The following is a 20,099-nucleotide window of genomic DNA, read 5'->3' on the forward strand; positions in this document are numbered from 1 at the left end:
ACTGTATCAAATCCATACTGGGCCATGCATCTTAAAATCTCATCAGAGAAGCATCATCAAATCAAATTATTTTCAAAGAAAAGAAAACTGAGATTATGTAGAAAAAAAAAAAAAGTTAAAAAAAGTCTGCAACTTTACAGGTTCAAACCCAATTCAGGTATCAGGCTATCTGCAACCTTCGGCTGTCTTGGATGATGGTGAACTTATTTTCTTTCTTCCTTGTATATTTATAGCACAAATAAACCCTTGGTTTGGATGGGATTTGGAGTTGTGTTGGCACCCAAATTCCAATCGGGATAGAAACTGGTGGATTGTTGGGATCTTCCGGGAAGTTGTTTCCTATTAGGACTCTGGTTTAGGATTAATGGCAGATTTTTTCTCCAAATTCGGAGAGATTGTTCCAAAATTATTAATTAAGATTGAAGAAAACATAAACCGGATTTTGAAATCCCATTCTGGTTCCAAGAACAGCACGGACACCATGCAAAACAAAGTTGTCAAGAATGGGATTCGAACCCATGCCCTTTCGGACCAGTACCTGAAACTGGCGCCTTAGACCAACTCGGCCATCTTGACGCGTTAGGGGTACATTTTCTGAACTAATACTTATCGTTTGAGTTTAGATATTAAAAAAAAAATAATCTATATATCGTCCATGAGAAAACAAATTTTAAAATTTCTATTTTTTATATTTATTTAAAAATCTACCAAATCAATTTATCACGTCACACTTATTACATATATATATATTTGTAATGTGAGAAACTCGAAAAATCTTTAATACACAAACAATCTTTATTTAGAACTACTATTTCACCCTATTTAAAATTCACAATTCGTCTGTATTCCAATTGAAATAATAAGTAAATTAGAAGCTCTGGCCCATCAAATAGACACAAGTAATTGCATAGTTTCCAATAGAAACAAAATTAAGCCCATAATCTTGTGATATCCAAAACTCTAAAATGTATGAGATAGACCATCAATGATGATACTAGGCCATCCAATTCTAGAGATGAATATGAAAATATTCTTTTAATGACGTAAAACTTAAGTCCAAAGGCCCAAATTTAATTAAAGGTTCTAATAAAACCAAGCATGAAAAGTTAGAACTATTCAAAATGGGCTCAAGTCCACACTCAAAACCACTGGAGCAAGCAATACAAAATGGAGCCCTTACCCGGGCCATATCCATATTGTATAACTAGCACCCAAGTTCATCTAGAAGATTAAATTCGACTATCCGTATAACATAATTCTATCTATAATAAGTTCTTTTAACAAACTTATATAAAGGCGTAACCAATAATCAAGCACCAAGTATCTTTATAAATTATGCAATGATTTTGATTGCATTGTTCTTAAATACAATGACTATCTTGATTATTGAAAATTTATTGAAGAATCAAGCTCTGGACTCTTGTAGTGATTGAGCAAGTCTAGGCAAGATTGAGTTTGAGAATTATTAAAAATACTTAATGACTAAGAAGAATCAAGCACGACTACTATTCAAATTGAATAATAATTGACTCTAAAAATTTCACCACCCTTTCTCTCTTATATTAGATATGTTACATCATGACACATATCATATAACATTTATATTTTTATCAATTTTGGAAGACCTATCCACCCAACAGCACAAAAGTGGTATAAATTTTGTACACTAACTAACAAGTAATTAATTGAATTAATGTGATTATTATTTTGTATAAGATTTATGATTTATGCTATGAAGCCAAAACAATATATTTGTATAAAACGTTTTTATTTAGTTTAAAAATAAATTTTCTTCTAGTAGTTACGTTGATTGGGCCAAGAAAGCTACGATGATTGGGCCAAGGGGGCCCAACTGAGACACTCTTTTTGTACACTAGCGTGCAGTAGATCAATGTCGTCTCTCTCGTTCCTTTCTCTGTGAGTGTGCCAGCGTGTCTTCTTCCTCGATTCTCGAAACCTAACCTTAGCGCCCCCCCCTCGATCACAGAACCGTTTCTAATTTATCGATATTTGCCATTGTCTCCGATTCGTTCTTCACCTTACGGGCTTCTAAGACTCTTGTGATCGATCCACATTTCGGCGGTTCTGATCTGGTCTGCAATTCGATCGGGAGCTTGGTCGAGTGAATTGAGATAGAGATTCAGAGAAAGATCGCTTTCCTTCATAAAAAAGGTGGGCATTTTCAAACTTTTAATTCCATAAAGTAGTTTTCTTTGTTCTTTCTATTGTCCTCTTCAGTTATTTAAATGTCTGGGAATGCTCTGTAATCAAGAGTCTATAGTGTCACTCTTTCGATTGCGAAACTCATTGCTGGGTTCGTGAAGCCTTCATTAGCGTAGAGACGAAAAAGGTACCGACAATTTTTTTGTTTTGTTTTGTTTTTTTTTTTTTTTGGGGGGGGGGGGGGGGGGGGGGGGGCGCTAATCGACATACTGGCCGAGTAGAGACAATTGGAAGCTCCGAGATAAAAGTTGAATTTTGTCAATCTGTTGAACCTGGACAGTATCAGACTACAAGCGTGTTGACTAAAGAGTGGCTATTCACAGTTATCGTACTTTCCAATTCCGTTTTCTTTTTCCTTTCTGTTGGGTATGTACAAGCGCTTTGGATCTCTTGCAACCAATTCCGTTCCCTTATACTGGGATTTATGCTACTCATCATCTTCCGATTGATATAGATGCATATTTTTGTGTTGACTGCTATTTTTTGGCCTCGCGGTGCTTCTCACAGGTTTTCATCCATAAATGTTCTCGTTGAAACTTGGCATACGTTACATGGAAGTTCACTGATTCAAGCCTGTGATCGGCTGCTTTTCAAGGACAATGGACGTGGTTCTCCGGAAGGAGAGAACATCGAGAGAGAATTCTGTAGTTTAGAGAAGAAACATAGAAGAAGAATGTAATGATAAATTAGCTTTCTCAATACAATCGTATCTCTTTTATACAAGTTCCAAACTGTCACTTGACTGCTATGAAACTACCTCACAACTGTAAACTACCAAGACTAGATACCAACTAAGAAACAAACTCTCAACTGCCCTGTCCAAGCAGGAGGGGCCCAATACCACTAGCACAATGACAAAGCTCTGCACTGGTTATACTCAAGTTACAGTTCTGATCTCCTAAGCTTTCCTGATCCCTTTAGTCCATGAGTCTGCATCAATTCCAGCTAGGATCCTCTCTTGCAGTTGATCATTTACTCCAAAAACCTCCTAGGGACTTTCTTCCCCCTTTAGGTTTTTCTTGCTGGAATGACATTACTCGTTTTCCCTTGGTTATTAGTTACGCTGCAATCGGGTTGACTTTTTTGCTTTCTCAGCTATTCATCATCATGTGAGACTTGTATTCTTTATTTGTGTTCAGATGCCATAAGTGAAACACTAGAGGATATGACGTTTTTCTTTTGATGATATGTACAAAATAATATGCTTTTGGGCCCCTCTAGGTGATTCCTTAGCTATGAGGGATGTTTAACATGGATAGTTTTTATGTTTTATTAGTTTGAAGAAAGTATTGAATCAAGCTTGTATTTTTTAATAAAAACGTTTATGTAATTTTTATGCATCACGTGGGCTATTTTTTTTCTGCTTTAAGACTGTTTTTGATGCTGGGTACTTGTGCTGATTTGCTTTAGCTAATTACATATGGTCAGGATTTCTACAGTTCCTTCATGTCCGATACAATTGTTGTCCAAAGATATATTTAGGAGCTCTATTTTGCTTCTTGTGTTTTGAGATGGCTGGTGCTGTATTTCACGCTTAAGCAGTTTGAAGATTATATAATTGACAGTCTATAATTTGCTTTGGTAGTTGGCAAACTGAATTTCTAAAACCTAAATGTGTTTCATAATCATGAATCATTGGCTGGACTATTTGTTACATTGTTGTGCTGCCTTCATAAGATTGATTTTTTACTTTTAAATGGTTGATGTTTATGCTCAACTTGACCCTTCACCTCTTGTATTTGGTATTTCATATTCTCCTCGAAATTTAGAAGTTAATTTGATGTGCAACTTGACAATGCACTTGTGAGCTTTCATATGGAAAACGTTGTAGTGTAAAGCATGCTTTTCTTTCACAACATGTACTACTGGAATCAGAAATTTTGTGACCATTGAAAAAGGGACAACTATTGACAAGCTATATTTCATTTCACAGTGCATTTAAATATTTTCTGGACAATTGCTTATGTCCTTCATAGAACCTGCTTTTAAAATTTCTTCCCACTACTGCCTTTGTCTTTCTTGTTTCAGCTCCTCATATTGGTTGGAAATGTTGATCTCTATTTTTGGGCTTTTAGTTCCTTGTGAAAGACTCGCTGCTGTGACGACTGTACTCCAGATTGTATGGCTTTCTAGTTGGGAGAGACGTTGCTCAAGGAGTGGAAATGACATTTTATACTGAGGAGGAGCAAACTCAGGATTATCTTTTTAAGATTGTCTTGGTTGGTGATTCAGCTGTGGGGAAATCAAACTTGCTTGCTAGATTTGCAAGAAATGAATTTTACGCTAATTCTAAATCAACTATTGGGGTAGAGTTCCAAACTCAGAAAATGGATATCGATGGAAAAGAAGTCAAGGCACAAATCTGGGACACAGCCGGTCAGGAGCGTTTCAGGGCAGTTACATCTGCGTATTATAGGGGGGCAGTTGGAGCTCTTCTGGTCTATGATATTAGTAGGCGTCAGACATTCGGTAACATTGGCAGATGGCTTAATGAACTTCACAGTAAGTACTGATCAAACTATTTTGATCCATTTGTTTGTGCTTCCTTGCAAAAGTGATTTTTGTTTTTAGCAACAAAATTTTGGGACTTACGACCCCGTGAATCAATCAAGATAGAACAACTTTTTAGACCATGTGCATGTTAATAATATTACATTCAATTACTATTTACTTCTTTGGGTTTGTGTTATTAAGTTGTTTACTTGGAAGATGAATATTTGGTGTCTTGTTGGTGGATATCTGCATATGAGAAATACATTAATAATTAATGCGTGGGTTGGTTAATGAAATCAAGATAGCTGTATTGGGTTGTTTGCTATCGTTACGGAAGCTGTACTGATGCTTATTCACGCTATTGAAATTTCAAGTACTGTTCAAATTGAAACTTTAGCAGTTCATTGGCATCCAGATGTTTGATCTTGCTTTATAATACTGATATAGTAGTGTTTTTATTATTTACAGATTCATGCGTATGCGGGTTTGTTTAAGTGTCCTTGGATACCATGATCATGTTACATCTACTCTTACCTAGATTGAGGAACCAGGGTTGATTTGTGTTCCTTTGATTGTTCAACAGCTCACTCTGACATGAATGTAGTTACTGTACTCGTTGGGAACAAATCTGATCTTAAAGATGCGAGGGAGGTTTCCACAGCTGAAGGCAAGGCCTTAGCTGAAGAACAGGGTTTGTTTTTCATAGAAACTTCAGCTCTTGACTCTTCAAATGTAGTTGCTGCCTTCCAAATTGTTGTGAAAGAGATTTATAATATCTTGAGCCGGAAAGTAATACAAACACAAGAGAACAAGAAACAGGATGCTACATGGGCCGGAAATGGTAAGACTGTTGTTTTAGAGGAAGATGGGAACCAAGAGCCAGGTCAAACTACAAAAGCTGGGTGTTGTTCATCTTAAAGCGACTAAGTTTGTTAGTGCCAGTCTGAGTCCCTTATATCTTTTCCTGTACTGCTTGTTCTCCCTCGCCCTAATTTCACTCTTCAAGGTTTTAGCTGTTTCTTCCATCATGTGTAATTCATATCCCTGTTGCTTCCAAAATGTTGCAACATTTATTTTTTCTGGTTTTCTTGTTCTTTTCTTTCTTTTCTTTCTGGGTTATCAGGAGAAAGTGGAGTAGAAATTGTAGATGACTTGAAGGGGATAAAATGATTTTGTTGTAAAGTTGAATGAGTTTCAGTATCTTGATTCCTTAGCTGTCTAAATCTGAGTCTTGTTTTCTTTTATTTCTTCACATGATTTCATGTTCAGGGCTTTGTTCGCTTTCCTTTTTGTTGGTCTTATAGTGGGGTTGATGCCTGATCATATGATCACGTGCACAATGTGAGTACTCTTTTACACTTATTGGAGGGTCCTTTCTTTTTCTAGTCAGGCTGATGTGCATCTTTAGTGCAGATTTTGTACCCTAATCAATCTTGGGTAAACATATTGAGCCGTGAAGCCTATCACTGCAAAATTATAGATCGGAGAGTCCGCGTCCTGTCAATTACACTTGCTCTTGAGATGTTAATTCCGCATCTAACTTAGAATCATTAGTTTAGGCATTATTGGTTTCCTTTTTCTTCTCCTTTTTTGGGGAGGTGTGACACCGCGACATTTATTAATCAATAGATTCAGTAAAGAAGTTTTTATTATCTGTCATATCTAGGTAGATGCCAATAATGTGCCGAACTATTGCATTGTAGTTGAGGAATGATTCATTAGTAAGGTAACAGAATCATAACAAATGTCATTTGTGAATGTCTCAATCAAATGGGTGAATAGATTAACACCCATATGAATGTGGGGGCTTGGAGAAGAGTTGTACCACCAAAGAATTCTATTCCTTATTTGGGACATATGATGAAAGTGATGTGAAAGTTGTCTCAAACCTATCTCTTTGTGAATCTACACATTCAGGACAATTTCAGCAATTCTCCCTATCCAAATTGTAACCCACAGGATCAATGTATCCATTATGCTCCATTTGGTGGTCTCTTGAGGAAAAACGAATGGACCCACATTCCATTGATGGCCAAATTTCCTCTTTAGTCATTGTCATCCACTTTTCAGGAAAAATGGCATCGGCTGCTAAGTGTAAGTCATCATGTTGCATGACCCTTTTGGGGATTCAGTTTCTTGTAGAATAGAATAGAATAGCTAGCATGAAGTGGTTAGGCTGCCAGTTGGATACAGCCACAACCCAGCCCACTGCTCCATCTGCAATTCTTAGGGGTCATAGTTATAATCATTAATTCAGTCACTTCACCATCATCATCATATTTGAGTTGGCGCAGTGGATCCAGTAGATTCCAATAGTTGAAGCTATGAAATATGGAAACCAAGACAATAATTGGGGAAAAAGAAGATCTCAGAATACCAAGGAAAAATGTATCTCATATTAGACAATTTATTCTTGGGGGACCCCAGATGAGCATCCGTTTTGGAAACAGACAGTTGTTTCATGCAATTTGCCAACAACAAAACCCACCCATAAAGGGAAAGAAACTAAAACAACAATAATTGACTGGAAACTAGCAAACCTTGCTGGATACAGAACAGAAGCTTAAAAAGGGGAAAAAGAGAAAACCTCCGCTTCTTTTTTTTTTTCTTCTCTTTCTGTTCTCATGTCACTAGAGATGCATGATACAGTAAAGCAAGCTGATTTACATCTCAGTTCTTAGGAATGAAAACCGCTTTTCAGAAAACTCAAGCTCAAACTGAAAACGAAACCCTTGTAGCTACTTGCTCTGAGATGAGGTCTATAAAACAGGTGCGTCGGTTAGCTCTTTTCAAACTACTATCAAACTGAAAAATCTCTCACCAATGATACTATACATCATTCACAGTCCATATGGTAAAACTGATCGATCGTCTTCCTCCGCCTACAATAACATTCTGGCATCCTCTTCCCTATGCAGCAATTCCTGAAGCAAAAGATACAAGAAATGCATAAGTACAGAAAACATCAATTTGGACCTCAAACTAATGGTGTTTTAACAGTGTGTGTAGTGAATCACAGTACCCGATACTCCTGATACAGCCAAACCTAATCCTCTTCCTCTTTTTCTTGGTTAACTTAACAGCCACCGGAAATAATCTTAAAAGAGCACAAAAACTATATATGCTGGCCCTTGGCTATCCTGAGTCTGATAAACTAATATTTGTATTTTCACTAGTAAAATTATAGCAGAGGAATCAAGAAAACAACTACTACCATTTACATGATAAATAATTCAGCAGCAGATGCACCATACAGTTTAGACCTCCTCAAGGGTAAGCTCATGCGTATAATTTTTAAGGTCACTGAATTGCAGAAATTGACCTTTATTTCAAAGTTTGTAGTAGTAAGAATACTGCATCCAACATCTAGCATTTATTAGTGACTTATTTATCAGGTGGCTTGAACTTACAACGGTAGAAAGAGACCTAGCACAATATTATGATGAAGTGCATTGACATTAGGAATATTCTTTCTAGCTTATATAACTCACCTTTGGAATCATGTGTCACTCCTTTAATAAGGTAGTTGGCTTATGACAGGTAGTTAACTAATTTATCTTATTATAGAGAAGGAGATGCTTGAACAACCTATTCTCAAACAACTCATTAACAACTTAATTCGATGGAATTGTTTGATCTTAAAAGAGAACTTCTATAATTTCGCACGGAAGGGGTTATTTCTTGGTTTCGTCCAGTCATTAATAACTAGATTATTTTTATGTAATAGTAGATGGAAACAACACTTGTAAGGAGTCCTATTAAGCTTGTTGAGAAAGCATGAGGACTGAACATGTTTAATCCAGTTGACTATATACAATTGGTGCATGCATTGACCCAAAATCCTCATATGACATAAAGTGAAAGTCCTAGTTTTGAACTGCCCCAGTGTTCACATAAACTTCTCAAACCAATAGGATTTGCATCATACACGATCTTCCTGTTAAAATTACAGTAGAATCACCAAACCAGGAAGCTGTACAGCTTGAACAATATTGGTGTTAAAAGGATGCAGGGTTTCCTTTAGATTATTTAAAGTAGCATGTAATTTGTATCCAGGCATGAAAATAGACTGGCCAACCAATATATACGCATCAAGCCTAGGTTCATGGCACCAAAATTTCTACTTCAATTGCCTCTAGAAATAAGCAACCCTTAGAAGGAAAAGAAAGAAGAGAACACGAGTGAGGAGGAGGAGGAGATAGAATTTACCTCTATTAGCTGCATTAGCAACAGTATAACCACCAACATATCTGGCAGAGTTTTTGGTTGTAACATCTGAAGCAACTTTCCCAAGCCCAAATGCAAAAGAGCCAGAGCCCTCTAGATCTGGAGAAGATGACTGCCAGGTAGTATCACCATAAAATGAACCACTTCCATATAAGTTTCCCATAGGTCCATGATCATCACTTGATGCAGCAAATGATGATGGTGCAGCATTACTTCCACTGTTTCTTCCATAACCGCCAACTCCAGACCTGAAAGCACTATCTGCATGGGCGTAACTTATGTTGCCACTACTAGGGGTAGAATCTCTGCCTCCACCTTCTCCTGAAATGTTAGAGGGACCCCAAATTGCTCGAATACTGGCAAAATCACCTCCAAGTCCAGCACTGCTCCTTTCAGACCTCATAAAGTCATTAGAGTTTGCAGAATTTGCATTATAACTAAGACTCTCATTTGCCCCCTTGTTCTGATTTATCAAAGTTAATACAGAACTAGTTCCACCACTACCCCCAACATACCCAATGGGGCTGTTATACCTGTTTTGACTTCCACTGTAGAAAGGGTTCGGTGCACGTCCATAGCCAATATTAGAACTGAAGTTACCATTTCCCCCATAGCTTGGATTTGATCCAGGTTCAAAACTCAGTCCCATCCCATAACCAGAAGGACTAAATTGAGGATATCCGCTTCGGCCAACTGGAACTGGACTGAATCTGCCATCCATTCTCGCTCCATACCCTCCAACTGAGCTTGGATTAAATCCCGGAGTGTACGCATTAAGGAAGCTACTAACTCTACTCAGGCCATAGTTATAGCCACCTAACAAGTTCCGACTTGGCCCAGGAGATAACTCCTTGGGGACAGCACGCTTAACCTCAACCATTTTACCGTTGAGTTCATGAAAAGTTTTGAGCAACACTTTGTCCACTGCTTCTTCTGAATCAAATGTGATGAACCCAAACCCTCTGGGCCTCTGGGTGTTGTGATCATACATGACAACTACATCTGTGATATTACCAAATTGATCAAAATAATTTTTAAAGTCACTCTCTGTGACTGTTGATGCTAAGCCTCCTACAAATATCTTTTTTGTACGGGCAGGAACTGGAGACCCCTGCAGGCTGCCATTGTTTTTGTTCAGAACATGTTGATCTTCCCTAGGCACAGCTTTCTTTGCTTCAACCTGAGAATGAAAGGCAACTGCTTAGAAACAAGTTATAAATTTAAAGCAAGCACACAATCTTATATATGAAGTTCACACTTTCTTTCTCAAGCAATGTTCTCATGAACATTGACAACTTGTGGACTTCTGGCCTTTCTTCTTGAGCTATCAAGATTTTTATATCTTTCTTGAAGTACTCGAGCAGGGTGTAAACTAATTCAAAGCTCATTTGAGAAAACTGAATCAGCCAAGCAACACTACATAAAACTCTTCCTTTACTAAAATTTATTTAATGTCTAATGCCTGGCCTCTTTCTGTTTTGAGTACAAAACTCAATTATGCTTTGTATCATAGTTAAGCCATTCCAACTTAATTATCACAAGTAGCCTACAAAAACTCACAATCTGGATAAATGCACCTCAAACAAACAAAACATGAAATGAATAATATTGGTTTAATAGACAAAAGGCAAACCAATTCCTAATAATTCTATGCTGTCATAAGTTTCAGGTCGATTCAGAACACTGCAAGATTCAATAGAACAGCTCTTGCTTGATTCTTGGGATTCGATGCTTCAATTTGCAATGTTAGAAAAATACTGATCGAAATATGTTGAGCAAAATCCCTAGTGCCAACGATATTGATTTCAAATGCACAACTTACAGTTCTACCATCTATCATGTGCTTTTCCCTAACAACTCTTTCTGCGATAGCAGGGTCAGCAAAGATAACAAAACCGAAACCACGGGCACGACCAGTGTTCCGATCCTTCATTATCACAGCTTCCATAACCTCACCAAAGGTTTGGAAATACTCTCTCAGGCGGCCTTCATTTGTGTCCCAAGATATTCCACCTATGAATAGCTTTCCAGGCTCCGTTTCCATTCTGTAACCACATCGCACAGCTTAGTTACTCATAGAGTGAATTCAAATCTAATTGAATCTCTAAACGATCACCTCTGGGAACATAAACCAGATCTAAAGAATAGCATGCAATTGCATCAAAGCAAATTCATATGGGATTCAATTCCCACTCTTATATTTCTGTGAGAAAATAAAATCTAACCTTTCATCTGTAAGATGTATTCAGTAGAAACATCATAATGTAGATTAAACAAGGACAACCATACCTTTCCAGACAATCTACACGGAAATTGGAGACCCTGCGATATGCGAGGAAATGGGTATTATTGAAATCAAACAAAAAGAATCGGATCTTCGGCAGATCAAAAACCGATCAGAGAACAATATAGGATTCCTGGAAAACCGAGAAGAACAATTAAATTTTGAAATGATATCACCAACCCAGAATTGTAAGGCACAAGGCATAGCCAGCCTAATTACCAATTGAAAAAGACCCAGACGAGAGAAGAAGAGAATCAAGATCTGAGAGGAAGCACAGAAAGAGCAGAGGGCAGAAGGCCCTCTCCTTTTCCTCTCTTCCTTTGCTCTTCTTCCAATTTACTGTTTATTCAATGCCCAAAGATGCAATCTTTTCATCAAGTGGAAGAGAAAAGAGAGGCGATGTATTTACAACAGAAATGCTTAATAATACATAATGGACAGATATAAGGGGTGTGTGTGTGTGTGTGGGTAATATATATATGCAGAGAGAGAGAGTGGGTGTGGTGAGAGCGAGCTTTGGCTATATTCCCGTGTAAGAAACACAGAAGCGGAAACAATGGACGATGTTGACTTGCTCAGTTTTGCTAGTGTTGGTCTAAAACATGGCATTTTTTACCTTCCTTTTTTTGGTAAAAAAAAATCACTTTCCTCTCCATTTCTATATATTCTATTCATCTGGATTTTAGCAAGCTCGATTTGTTTGAATTCTTAAATAGTTTTGATCTCCTTGGGGTTGGGACATGGTTTTGGTCTTCCAGTGAAAGGGTTCTCTTTTTTTCTTTATAATGTGAATGGACATATTATTATATTAAGTACCTTGGTAACAAGTAGTTTTCTATACTGCAGTAATGAATGTGATTAGCCCACCAACCAACCATTTTGACATGAGAATAGCCATTTGGTTTTGAAAATAATAAAGGAGAAGGAGAGGGCATGAATAAGATAAGTGATGGAAGTGATTGAGAGGCAACCGATATGATTGATTCATGGTTGATTTAAGTTAAGAGAAACTTTTTAACATGGGGGGGGGGGGGGGGGGGGGGTTATGTTTATGGTTATTCTTCTAATTGTTAACTCTTAAATGTTGTTACATGAAGTTTCCCTTTATTTTATATTCCCTCAAAGATGGAAGCTTTCCTATTAAATGCCTTGTTTTTTCTATACAGCAATAGTTACTTCACCTTTATGTATGACTGGCCTACTCCATTATTAATTAATCGTTGAACTAGTCTGTCATCTTGCTTGACGCTGCCTTATTATATCTGCAAATTGCAACCCACAACACAGCCACCTGCTTGCTTGCTGTATATGGATGAGCCACAAGGCGTACTCCTGTGGAAAACATATATATGCTTCCCACTTCATCGTCAATCAAGCTGCAGCTTTAATTAACAGTGTGTTTGCTAATTATTCCAAGTTATTAAACGTATGTTATATAATTAATTAATTAATATTTTTCAAAACGTTTACTCTGCAGAGAATATATAATTTTCAAATGTAAACGGAAGGAGTTAATCAGAAGAAAGCTGGAGATGTGTCAAAGATGGACGTGATTAGTTGTTTAAAAGCTTTATGCAACACACAGATAAGCAAATGAATTGTCACCAAATGCATGTATTACTGTATTAGTCACATATATGTATGGTTGGTTAGTTAATTGATTAATATTCAAGAGTTGCACATGCGTGATGTTATTATAGGCCTAGGCCCTCTTCACCATAGCAATTAATTAATAAAATGTGGACAAGTCCAGTCAACTATGGTTAAACTCGGTCCCTCACAGCTAGCTTAGGTTAATATCTTTCATGAGGCCCCATCATCATCATCATCATCATCATCATGACCCAAAGTGTAATATTTATGAAAACAAGGGACCAACTCTCTCCATCCTATCCTATTTGTAGATGAACACGAGCACACTGGATTCTCCCTCCAGGTTTCCCTCCAACCCAGAAGGAAGAAACAACCCTCAAAAATGGATTTCATAGGAACCCACAATCCAACCCTCCTGCTCTCTCTCTCTCCCTCTCCCTCTCTCTGAATTGAAGGGCAACTGGTTCATGTCATCTCTTTCGCGAATGAAATCACTATTCACTCCGACTTTCATGTGCTTTACCCCTAATCTCTCCAAAGCCCCACCTTTCTTTCTCTGCAACCCCAAATCTCTGCAAAACCCTAGTTATTTCTCCCATGTAAAACCCCTCATTTGTTGCCACAGTTCCCCAATTTCTTCAGACTCCATCCACACTTCCACTTCGAATACGGACGCGTCTCAGCCCCCTACCGGCGAAATCCACCTCATCGTTGGCCCGATGTTCGCCGGAAAAACCACCACTCTCCTCCGTCGGATCAAGTCCGAGCATATTCATGGAAGGTTTGTTTCCTTTTAATCTTGTTGTGTTTGGTTGAGTTTCAGGTTTGAGTTCGGGTTCATTCTTGCATCTTATGCTCTTTCCTTTACCCAAAAGACACCTCTTTTATTCCATTTTGTTCTGTTTTATTGGACTGCAAGATGTTTCTTTGAAAGATTTAAACTATCTTGGGTAACTCCACGTGTATTTGTGGATTATTTTGCTATTCTATTGGCTGAAAATGTCCTTTCGCGAATGATTCGAAGCTTCTTGTGGACATATGATGTTTTAAACAATAATGGACGTGTGTTTGTCTTTTTATTTAACCATCTGACATCACTCAGCCCTCGTAACTGAATTTCAGCAGTGGCAGCAAAAGTGACTCATTCTAGCCTTTCACTTTCTCCGTTTTTGAAGTTTTAATATATGTATGGTAAGACACTTTGAGACAAATTGGTGGCTGGGCAACTGAAATGATGTTTAGATGTTAAATAGCATCACTATGATTATTATCATCATGAACCAATAATGCAACATATAGTTCTAGTCCAGTCATATTTCTCAAATTAGATCATTGTCATCATTTTTAAGAACTTTATCTGGTTCTATACGTGGAATTTATTGACTCGTACAAATTTGTAGTACCTCCAGATGAATGTAATCAGTTGCTATAATAATGATTCAGGCCCCCTAACTTCTGTCTTCATCATTCAACAATATATTAAGTCTTAGGAATGACATCTCAAAGCTTCTTATCTCCATCTTGATCATTGGTTGATCTCCTTAGTAGCAGTTTTCAGGCCAAGGTTGCCAACAATTCCATCCATTTGGATAGGACGCTAAGAGGTCTATGCTTATCAGGAAGATTGAAAGAAGCAATTGGGTTGCTATGGCATGCAGGATTACAGGTGTATCCCGAAACCTATTCTCTTCTTTTACAAGAATCCATATTTAGGAAACAGTATAGATGGGGAACTAGAATCCATGCTCAGATGGTTGTTGTGGGCTTTATTCCCAAAGAATATTTGATAACCAAATTGCTGATATTGTATGCTAAAGCTGGGGATCTAGTAACGGCGAGCCTTCTGTTCAATGAGTTGCCAAACATAAGCTTAATTTCATGGAATGCAATAATTGCTGGGCATGTGCAAAATGGCCTTGGAGAGATGGGATTGAATCTTTATTATAAGATGAGACAAAGTGGTTTGATGCCTGATCAATACACATTTGCATCAGTATTCAGAGCTTGTGCCACTTTAGCTACACTAGAGCAGGGAAAGCAAGCCCATGGCATCTTCATCAAAAGTCAGATTAGTGGAAATGTTGTAGTTACTAGTGCCCTCATGGATATGTACTTCAAATGCAGCAGTCCCTATGATGGGAATCTGATATTTGAAAAATCCATACACAAGAATGTGATTACCTGGACTGCTTTAGTACATGGATATGGACAGAATGGAACAGTTGAAGAGGTTTTAAAATCCTTTCAGAGGATGATAAGTGAAGGTTTCAGGCCAAACCATGTTACTTTTCTTGCTGTTCTTTCTGCTTGTAGCCATGGAGGTTTAGTTGATGAAGGTTGGCGGTATTTCTCATCAATGATGAGGCATTATGGCATTCAACCAAGAGGGAAACACTATGCAGCAATGGTTGACCTTTTAGGGCGTGCTGGGAGGTTACAAGAAGCATATGAGCTTGTTCAAAACTCACCATTTGCAGAACACTCTGTTACATGGGGTGCTTTGCTTGGTGCTTGTCGAATTCATGGTAATATGGACATGGTGAAGCTGGCCGCAAAGAAGTTTTTTGAGTTGGAACCTGAGAATGCTGGGAAGTATGTTGTTCTATGTAATGCTTATGCTACGTTTGGTTTGTGGCACAGTGTTGCAGAGATGAGGGGACAGATGAGGGATTTTGGGATGAGGAAGGAGCCTGGTTATAGCATGATTGAGATTCAAAGGGGTGTCCACTTCTTCTTTATGGGGGATAATTCTCAAAAACAAACTGAGCAGATATATGAATTAATCAAAGATATGACTTACATTTTGAAGGACGCTGGCTATGCTCCTGACTTAAGTAGTTGGGAGTGTGAGGGAGTAGAAGTGACTTGCTAGTGCCTTATTTAACTTGTGACAAAAGCTTAATGCCTAAACCTCGGGAGATTTTGAAGCCTAAACCTTAAAATTTAATGGTGTTGTCTCATGGCAATCTGTATTCTAGTGAGGCAAAATAAATATTGTGATTGTGCCCCACTTGTTATTTGGATAATATGGGACAAACTAAGCTGATGGCACATCATATTCTATTGATGACATTCCTTCAACAAATAAAATTGGAGTAGATATGAAAGAGAACATCATGCAGATACTAAAACTTACCCACTCTTCTTAGTGGAAGAAAAGGTGATTGGCTGTTTGTTTGCAATATATAAGTTATTTATTGATAGGAGGGAATTCTGATCAAAGATATAAATGTTATAAGGATTTGGCTTTACTGAAAAGAAAATTCTCAAGGGGATTGACTTCTTTCTTGGATTGGGGGTGGAGGGGTCGTGTTCTGCACATAATAGTTTATGAAGTAATGGAAAGGTGGACAAAGCTTATGTTGGGCATACCCTGGAAACTACACAGCTAGAATGGCATTATCATCTAACAATATGTGAATCAAGATTCAAATAGCTTCAAGAAGGTTCTGTAGGAAGATTAAGGTCAACTATGAAAGGCTCATACTGGATGGTGCTAGTGAAGGCCCAGACCCGTTCATAGAAACCCACAACAAGCACCTCCTGGTAACCTAAGTATTGATTACGTCATCCTATGGAATTTATACTGCAAACTAGTTGAATATCTGGCAGGGCAAGAAGATTGAATCTTGTTGGGCTTAGTTGACAGCTATTAGGGATGGATCATCCCAAGCATTTTCCACCTTTCCTTCATTGAGGACTGCCTTGTTGAAAATCATTGCTTGGCAAAATGAAAGCTGCTTGGTGGAAACTCTTCTTTCTTGTTTCTTTGACATCATCATGCTAGCAGCATTTCATCCTTCAAGTTTTGACCTTCTTCAGGTGCTGCATGTTCAGGAATCAGATTTGTGATGGCTACTTTGTAGAGGAAGCTCCTAGAAACCTGATATTGATATGGCTGTGGATAATGCCTGTTGGTTAAAAACTTTTTTCCTTAAGTAATACATTGGTAAGAATCACCGGGTAGCTATAGATTTTAACATCCAAGCCACGTTCCACTTTTTGTTCTTAATAATACCCATGCTGTAAGTACTTTGTCAGCTAGAAAAGTTCAAACAGTTCAGACTTGCTGGGTTCTCAATTCCATGTCTAGTCTGTAAGGAGCAATGCAAGCATTTAGCTGATGTTGTGTTCATGATATAATATAATGATGAGGGATTATTTTATTAAAAAATCTTGAACTAGAACATCATTCTTAGCACTCAGATTAAACAGTAAATTGGTATGGTCGGGTTGCTTAGAGCTGTTAGTGGTGGAAAATAGCTTCAGTTTTCTGGAAAATTTCCCCACAGAAAATGGTAAACTAGAAAGCTTGGCCAAATACAAAAATTTTCTAAATAGGAAGTGGAGAATTGGAAAATACAATTCTGCAAAATTAAACTAAACTTGGAAAACTCTTAAATGAGTATTCCAAACTTAATTTACTATTTGGAGATTTGAAAAACGTGGGTTTCCACAATTTTTGTCCAAAATCAATCCAATCTCCTTGTCTGACACAAGTTAAACTTACACAAAAGAAAACCTCAATGTCCCTCTCCTTTGAACGTATGTTCCAATTTTCTAGAATAGAAATTAGTTTTCTACACTTCTAACATTTAAACATGTTTTTCAAATTCTATATGAAGAATGAAAAATAGAGATTTTATAGGAAATTGGAGATAGAAAACTGGAAAATATTTTCCACAACTGACCAGCCCCTTACCGTTAGATCTTGGGTTCGTTTTACCAGCTACAAGGAAGATCACATCAAATTCAAATCACTGAAGATCAGAGTTCTCTATTAATCAATGATAAGCTATCAAAATTTTGATTACAGGTTTCAGTCGCCTTTAGGCTCGCCAGATTTTCAGGGAAAGAAGTATCTTCATTTAGAAACTTGAGTATGATAAGCATATGTATGCATTTCTAGACATTGTTTATTTATTCTTCTTGGAAATTGGAGGATGCTTTCAAAGAGTTGAAAATTCCTTCGGTTAACCTTTTAATTTGGTGCCTACATGCTGTAAGCCAATTATGAGTGCATTATGTCTACAGCACTGGTTTAAGTCTTTAAGATCAGATGGAAATAAATGACATTCTGTTAGAATTGGAGGTTATCTTTTATTTAATTGGTTATTACCTGGTTCTTTATGAATCTTTTGCAGAAATGTAGCAATAATAAAATCAAACAAGGATACAAGATATGGATTGGACTCCATTGTGACACATGATGGAGAGAAATTTCCATGTTGGCCACTGGCAGATTTGTCTTCCTTTAGGCAAGAGTTTGGTCTCGATGCTTATGAAAAGGTATTTGAATTTTTAAATGCCAACATTGATGATATGGAAGTGATTCTCTTTGCATGTTGTACATCTTTGTTATTCGAATAATTTATGCCCAAGTGGAGATAGATATAATTACAGACTGTCCAAATGCTAATGAGGGAGATTAGGGGTGTAGAGCCTACCTAAGTCTTAACATATGGCTACCCAAGCTTTGTTCAGTACTGCCTTGTCCTAGCTTGGCTTGAGCTCAATTGGATTTCAGTGATAGGTGGTTGAACCCAGCTCAAATTTGTAATGCATGGTCTGACAAAGTCCATCGCACTTAATGAGACAAAATTTAGCATGTCAATGTCTTTTTGTAATTGTGTGTAATAAAACAAGGAAGCACCAGTCATTTTACACTATGATTCCATGTTTTTGTACCTAACAAGTAATATCATCTCAGACATTGGCAACTCTGCACCATGTATTAAGAGCTAATCATATCATCTCAAACATGGATAGCTTTGTATCACTGCATTGCCATTGACACAGTGTTGATTTCTAATCTTACAAGCACCCAGCTCATCAGTTGTATGCAATCTTTGTGACAATCAGTTATTTCATAGCTGCGTGATTCTTCAAACTGACTGTAATTGTCAACGTGGTTAATATTTAGTTTCCTTTTTAATGGCAGAGCTTGACAACTAAATGAGCCTGTACTCTATGGTTTAAGTACTTGATTTGATTATATAAAAAATTCAAGCTAAATTGATTTTATATCCAATTCGAAAGAGTTAACAGCTGTGAATAATATACTTATTTAGTGAATCTGCCAGAAGTTCTTACCATGAAATCTTGTTTTAATTTACAACCCCACTCGTCATTTTTTCTGTAAGCCTTCTAATGATGACTGTTAGATGGTGACAGCTAGATGTGATTGGTATTGACGAGGCCCAATTCTTTGATGATCTCTATGATTTCTGCCGCAAGGCTGCTGACTGCGATGGCAAAACTGTTATAGTTGCTGGTCTTGATGGTGACTATTTGAGGTAAAAAAAAAATTATTTCTGTTTGTACCTTGTGCATCATGCCATTAACCCATTTTACTTCATAGGTACATTATTCTTGTGACTTCTTGTGCTATGTGTTCTTTAATAAGATATCCTTTTAATTCTCCCCATCACTCAAAAATAAGTTGTTTCCATGAGAATGCCAAAGTAAAACCTTATTGGCAGGAGGAGGTTCGGTTCAATTCTTGATGTTATCCCTCTTGCTGATTCTGTAACCAAGTTGAATGCGCGGTGCGAGGTCTGTGGCAAACGTGCTTTCTTTACATTGAGGAGGACTGAGGAAATGCAGACACAACTGATTGGTGGAGCTGATATATACATGCCTGTGTGCCGGAAGCACTATGTCAGTGGGCAGGCTGTGAGAGAGGCTACAAGAATTGTCTTTGAATATCAGAAGGTTCAGTCCGGTTAATACCAGTGGCTCTTCCTATTTTTTATTATATCATATAAGGTGGTAGTTATATGCATCACTATTCTGATGTTGAGCCCCATCATCACATGTAAACGCTGAGTGAGTCTTGATTGGTTCCGAGAATATTGTTGATTTACTACTGCCCCCACTAACCTAACTTGTATCAATATAGTTAAGCTTTTGATCCAAGGAGAATGTGAACTTTGCCCATGTATGTATGTATATATGTATGTATGTATGCTGTACGTGTGGCCTGAGCGGAAAAGAGATTGTATGGAGGCAAAATGTGTTGCCTGAGTGCTAAAAGCGGATGATGGTTAGCAGGAAGGAATATTTTCATGAAGAGGTACAGTAATAGTTCTTTGCATTGCAGGCAGTGCTGCTTGGAAGTGAGAGAACATTCAATTACTTATGGACCACAGATCTGAACAACAACGACATGTACGAGAAGTCATGATATTTTGTTAAATATATGATGAAGAAATGGTACATTTACTCTAGGCAGCTGACACAATAAGAATATGGTCAGTCTGCCTGCACGTTGAGCCTG

The 20,099-nt window shown here is 37.6% G+C and overlaps 3 protein-coding genes and 1 non-coding gene across 10 annotated transcripts; 2 read left to right on the plus strand and 2 right to left on the minus strand.

Annotated features, from left to right (window-relative positions):
- Positions 1 to 495: 495 nt before the first annotated feature.
- On the minus strand, positions 496 to 576 carry TRNAL-CAG (transfer RNA leucine (anticodon CAG)). Its single transcript has one exon. It is a non-coding gene; the product is annotated as a tRNA-Leu (tRNA).
- A 1,335-nt stretch (positions 577 to 1,911) lies between these two features.
- Positions 1,912 to 5,916, plus strand: LOC127808866 (ras-related protein RABA5a-like). 6 transcript variants are annotated; one of them, XM_052347550.1, is made up of 3 exons: positions 1,912 to 2,172; positions 2,731 to 4,725; positions 5,300 to 5,916. In XM_052347550.1, exons 2-3 carry the CDS (start codon positions 4,386 to 4,388, stop codon positions 5,632 to 5,634), a joined length of 675 nt encoding a protein of 224 aa, XP_052203510.1. In that variant the 5' UTR covers positions 1,912 to 2,172; positions 2,731 to 4,385; the 3' UTR covers positions 5,635 to 5,916. The 6 variants fall into 6 exon arrangements, with proteins under 6 accessions (XP_052203510.1, XP_052203507.1, XP_052203511.1 ...); XM_052347547.1 differs by having other exon boundaries at positions 4,252 to 4,725; XM_052347551.1 differs by having other exon boundaries at positions 4,299 to 4,725.
- Positions 5,917 to 7,082: 1,166 nt separating this feature from the next.
- On the minus strand, positions 7,083 to 11,735 carry LOC127808854 (heterogeneous nuclear ribonucleoprotein 1-like). Its single transcript, XM_052347521.1, has 5 exons — positions 11,447 to 11,735; positions 11,233 to 11,360; positions 10,766 to 10,988; positions 8,926 to 10,123; positions 7,083 to 7,640 (listed from the first exon to the last, which is right to left on the minus strand). The coding sequence occupies exons 3-5, from the start codon at positions 10,985 to 10,987 to the stop codon at positions 7,627 to 7,629; spliced, it is 1,434 nt and encodes a 477-aa protein (XP_052203481.1). The 5' UTR covers position 10,988; positions 11,233 to 11,360; positions 11,447 to 11,735; the 3' UTR covers positions 7,083 to 7,626.
- A 1,373-nt stretch (positions 11,736 to 13,108) lies between these two features.
- Positions 13,109 to 19,759, plus strand: LOC127807848 (thymidine kinase a-like). 2 transcript variants are annotated; one of them, XR_008024809.1, is made up of 5 exons: positions 13,109 to 13,601; positions 14,372 to 16,769; positions 17,965 to 18,109; positions 18,985 to 19,116; positions 19,303 to 19,315. XR_008024809.1 is itself a non-coding variant. In XM_052346008.1 (4 exons), the coding sequence occupies exons 1-4, from the start codon at positions 13,288 to 13,290 to the stop codon at positions 19,547 to 19,549; spliced, it is 828 nt and encodes a 275-aa protein (XP_052201968.1). In that variant the 5' UTR covers positions 13,122 to 13,287; the 3' UTR covers positions 19,550 to 19,759. The 2 variants fall into 2 exon arrangements, 1 of the variants encoding a protein (XP_052201968.1); XM_052346008.1 differs by lacking the exon at positions 14,372 to 16,769 and having other exon boundaries at positions 13,122 to 13,601; positions 18,995 to 19,116; positions 19,303 to 19,759.
- The last annotated feature ends 340 nt before the right edge of the window (positions 19,760 to 20,099 follow it).

The sequence above is a fragment of the Diospyros lotus genome, chromosome 8, assembly GCF_014633365.1.
Source record: "Diospyros lotus cultivar Yz01 chromosome 8, ASM1463336v1, whole genome shotgun sequence".
NCBI classification, from domain to species: Eukaryota; Viridiplantae; Streptophyta; class Magnoliopsida; order Ericales; family Ebenaceae; genus Diospyros; species Diospyros lotus.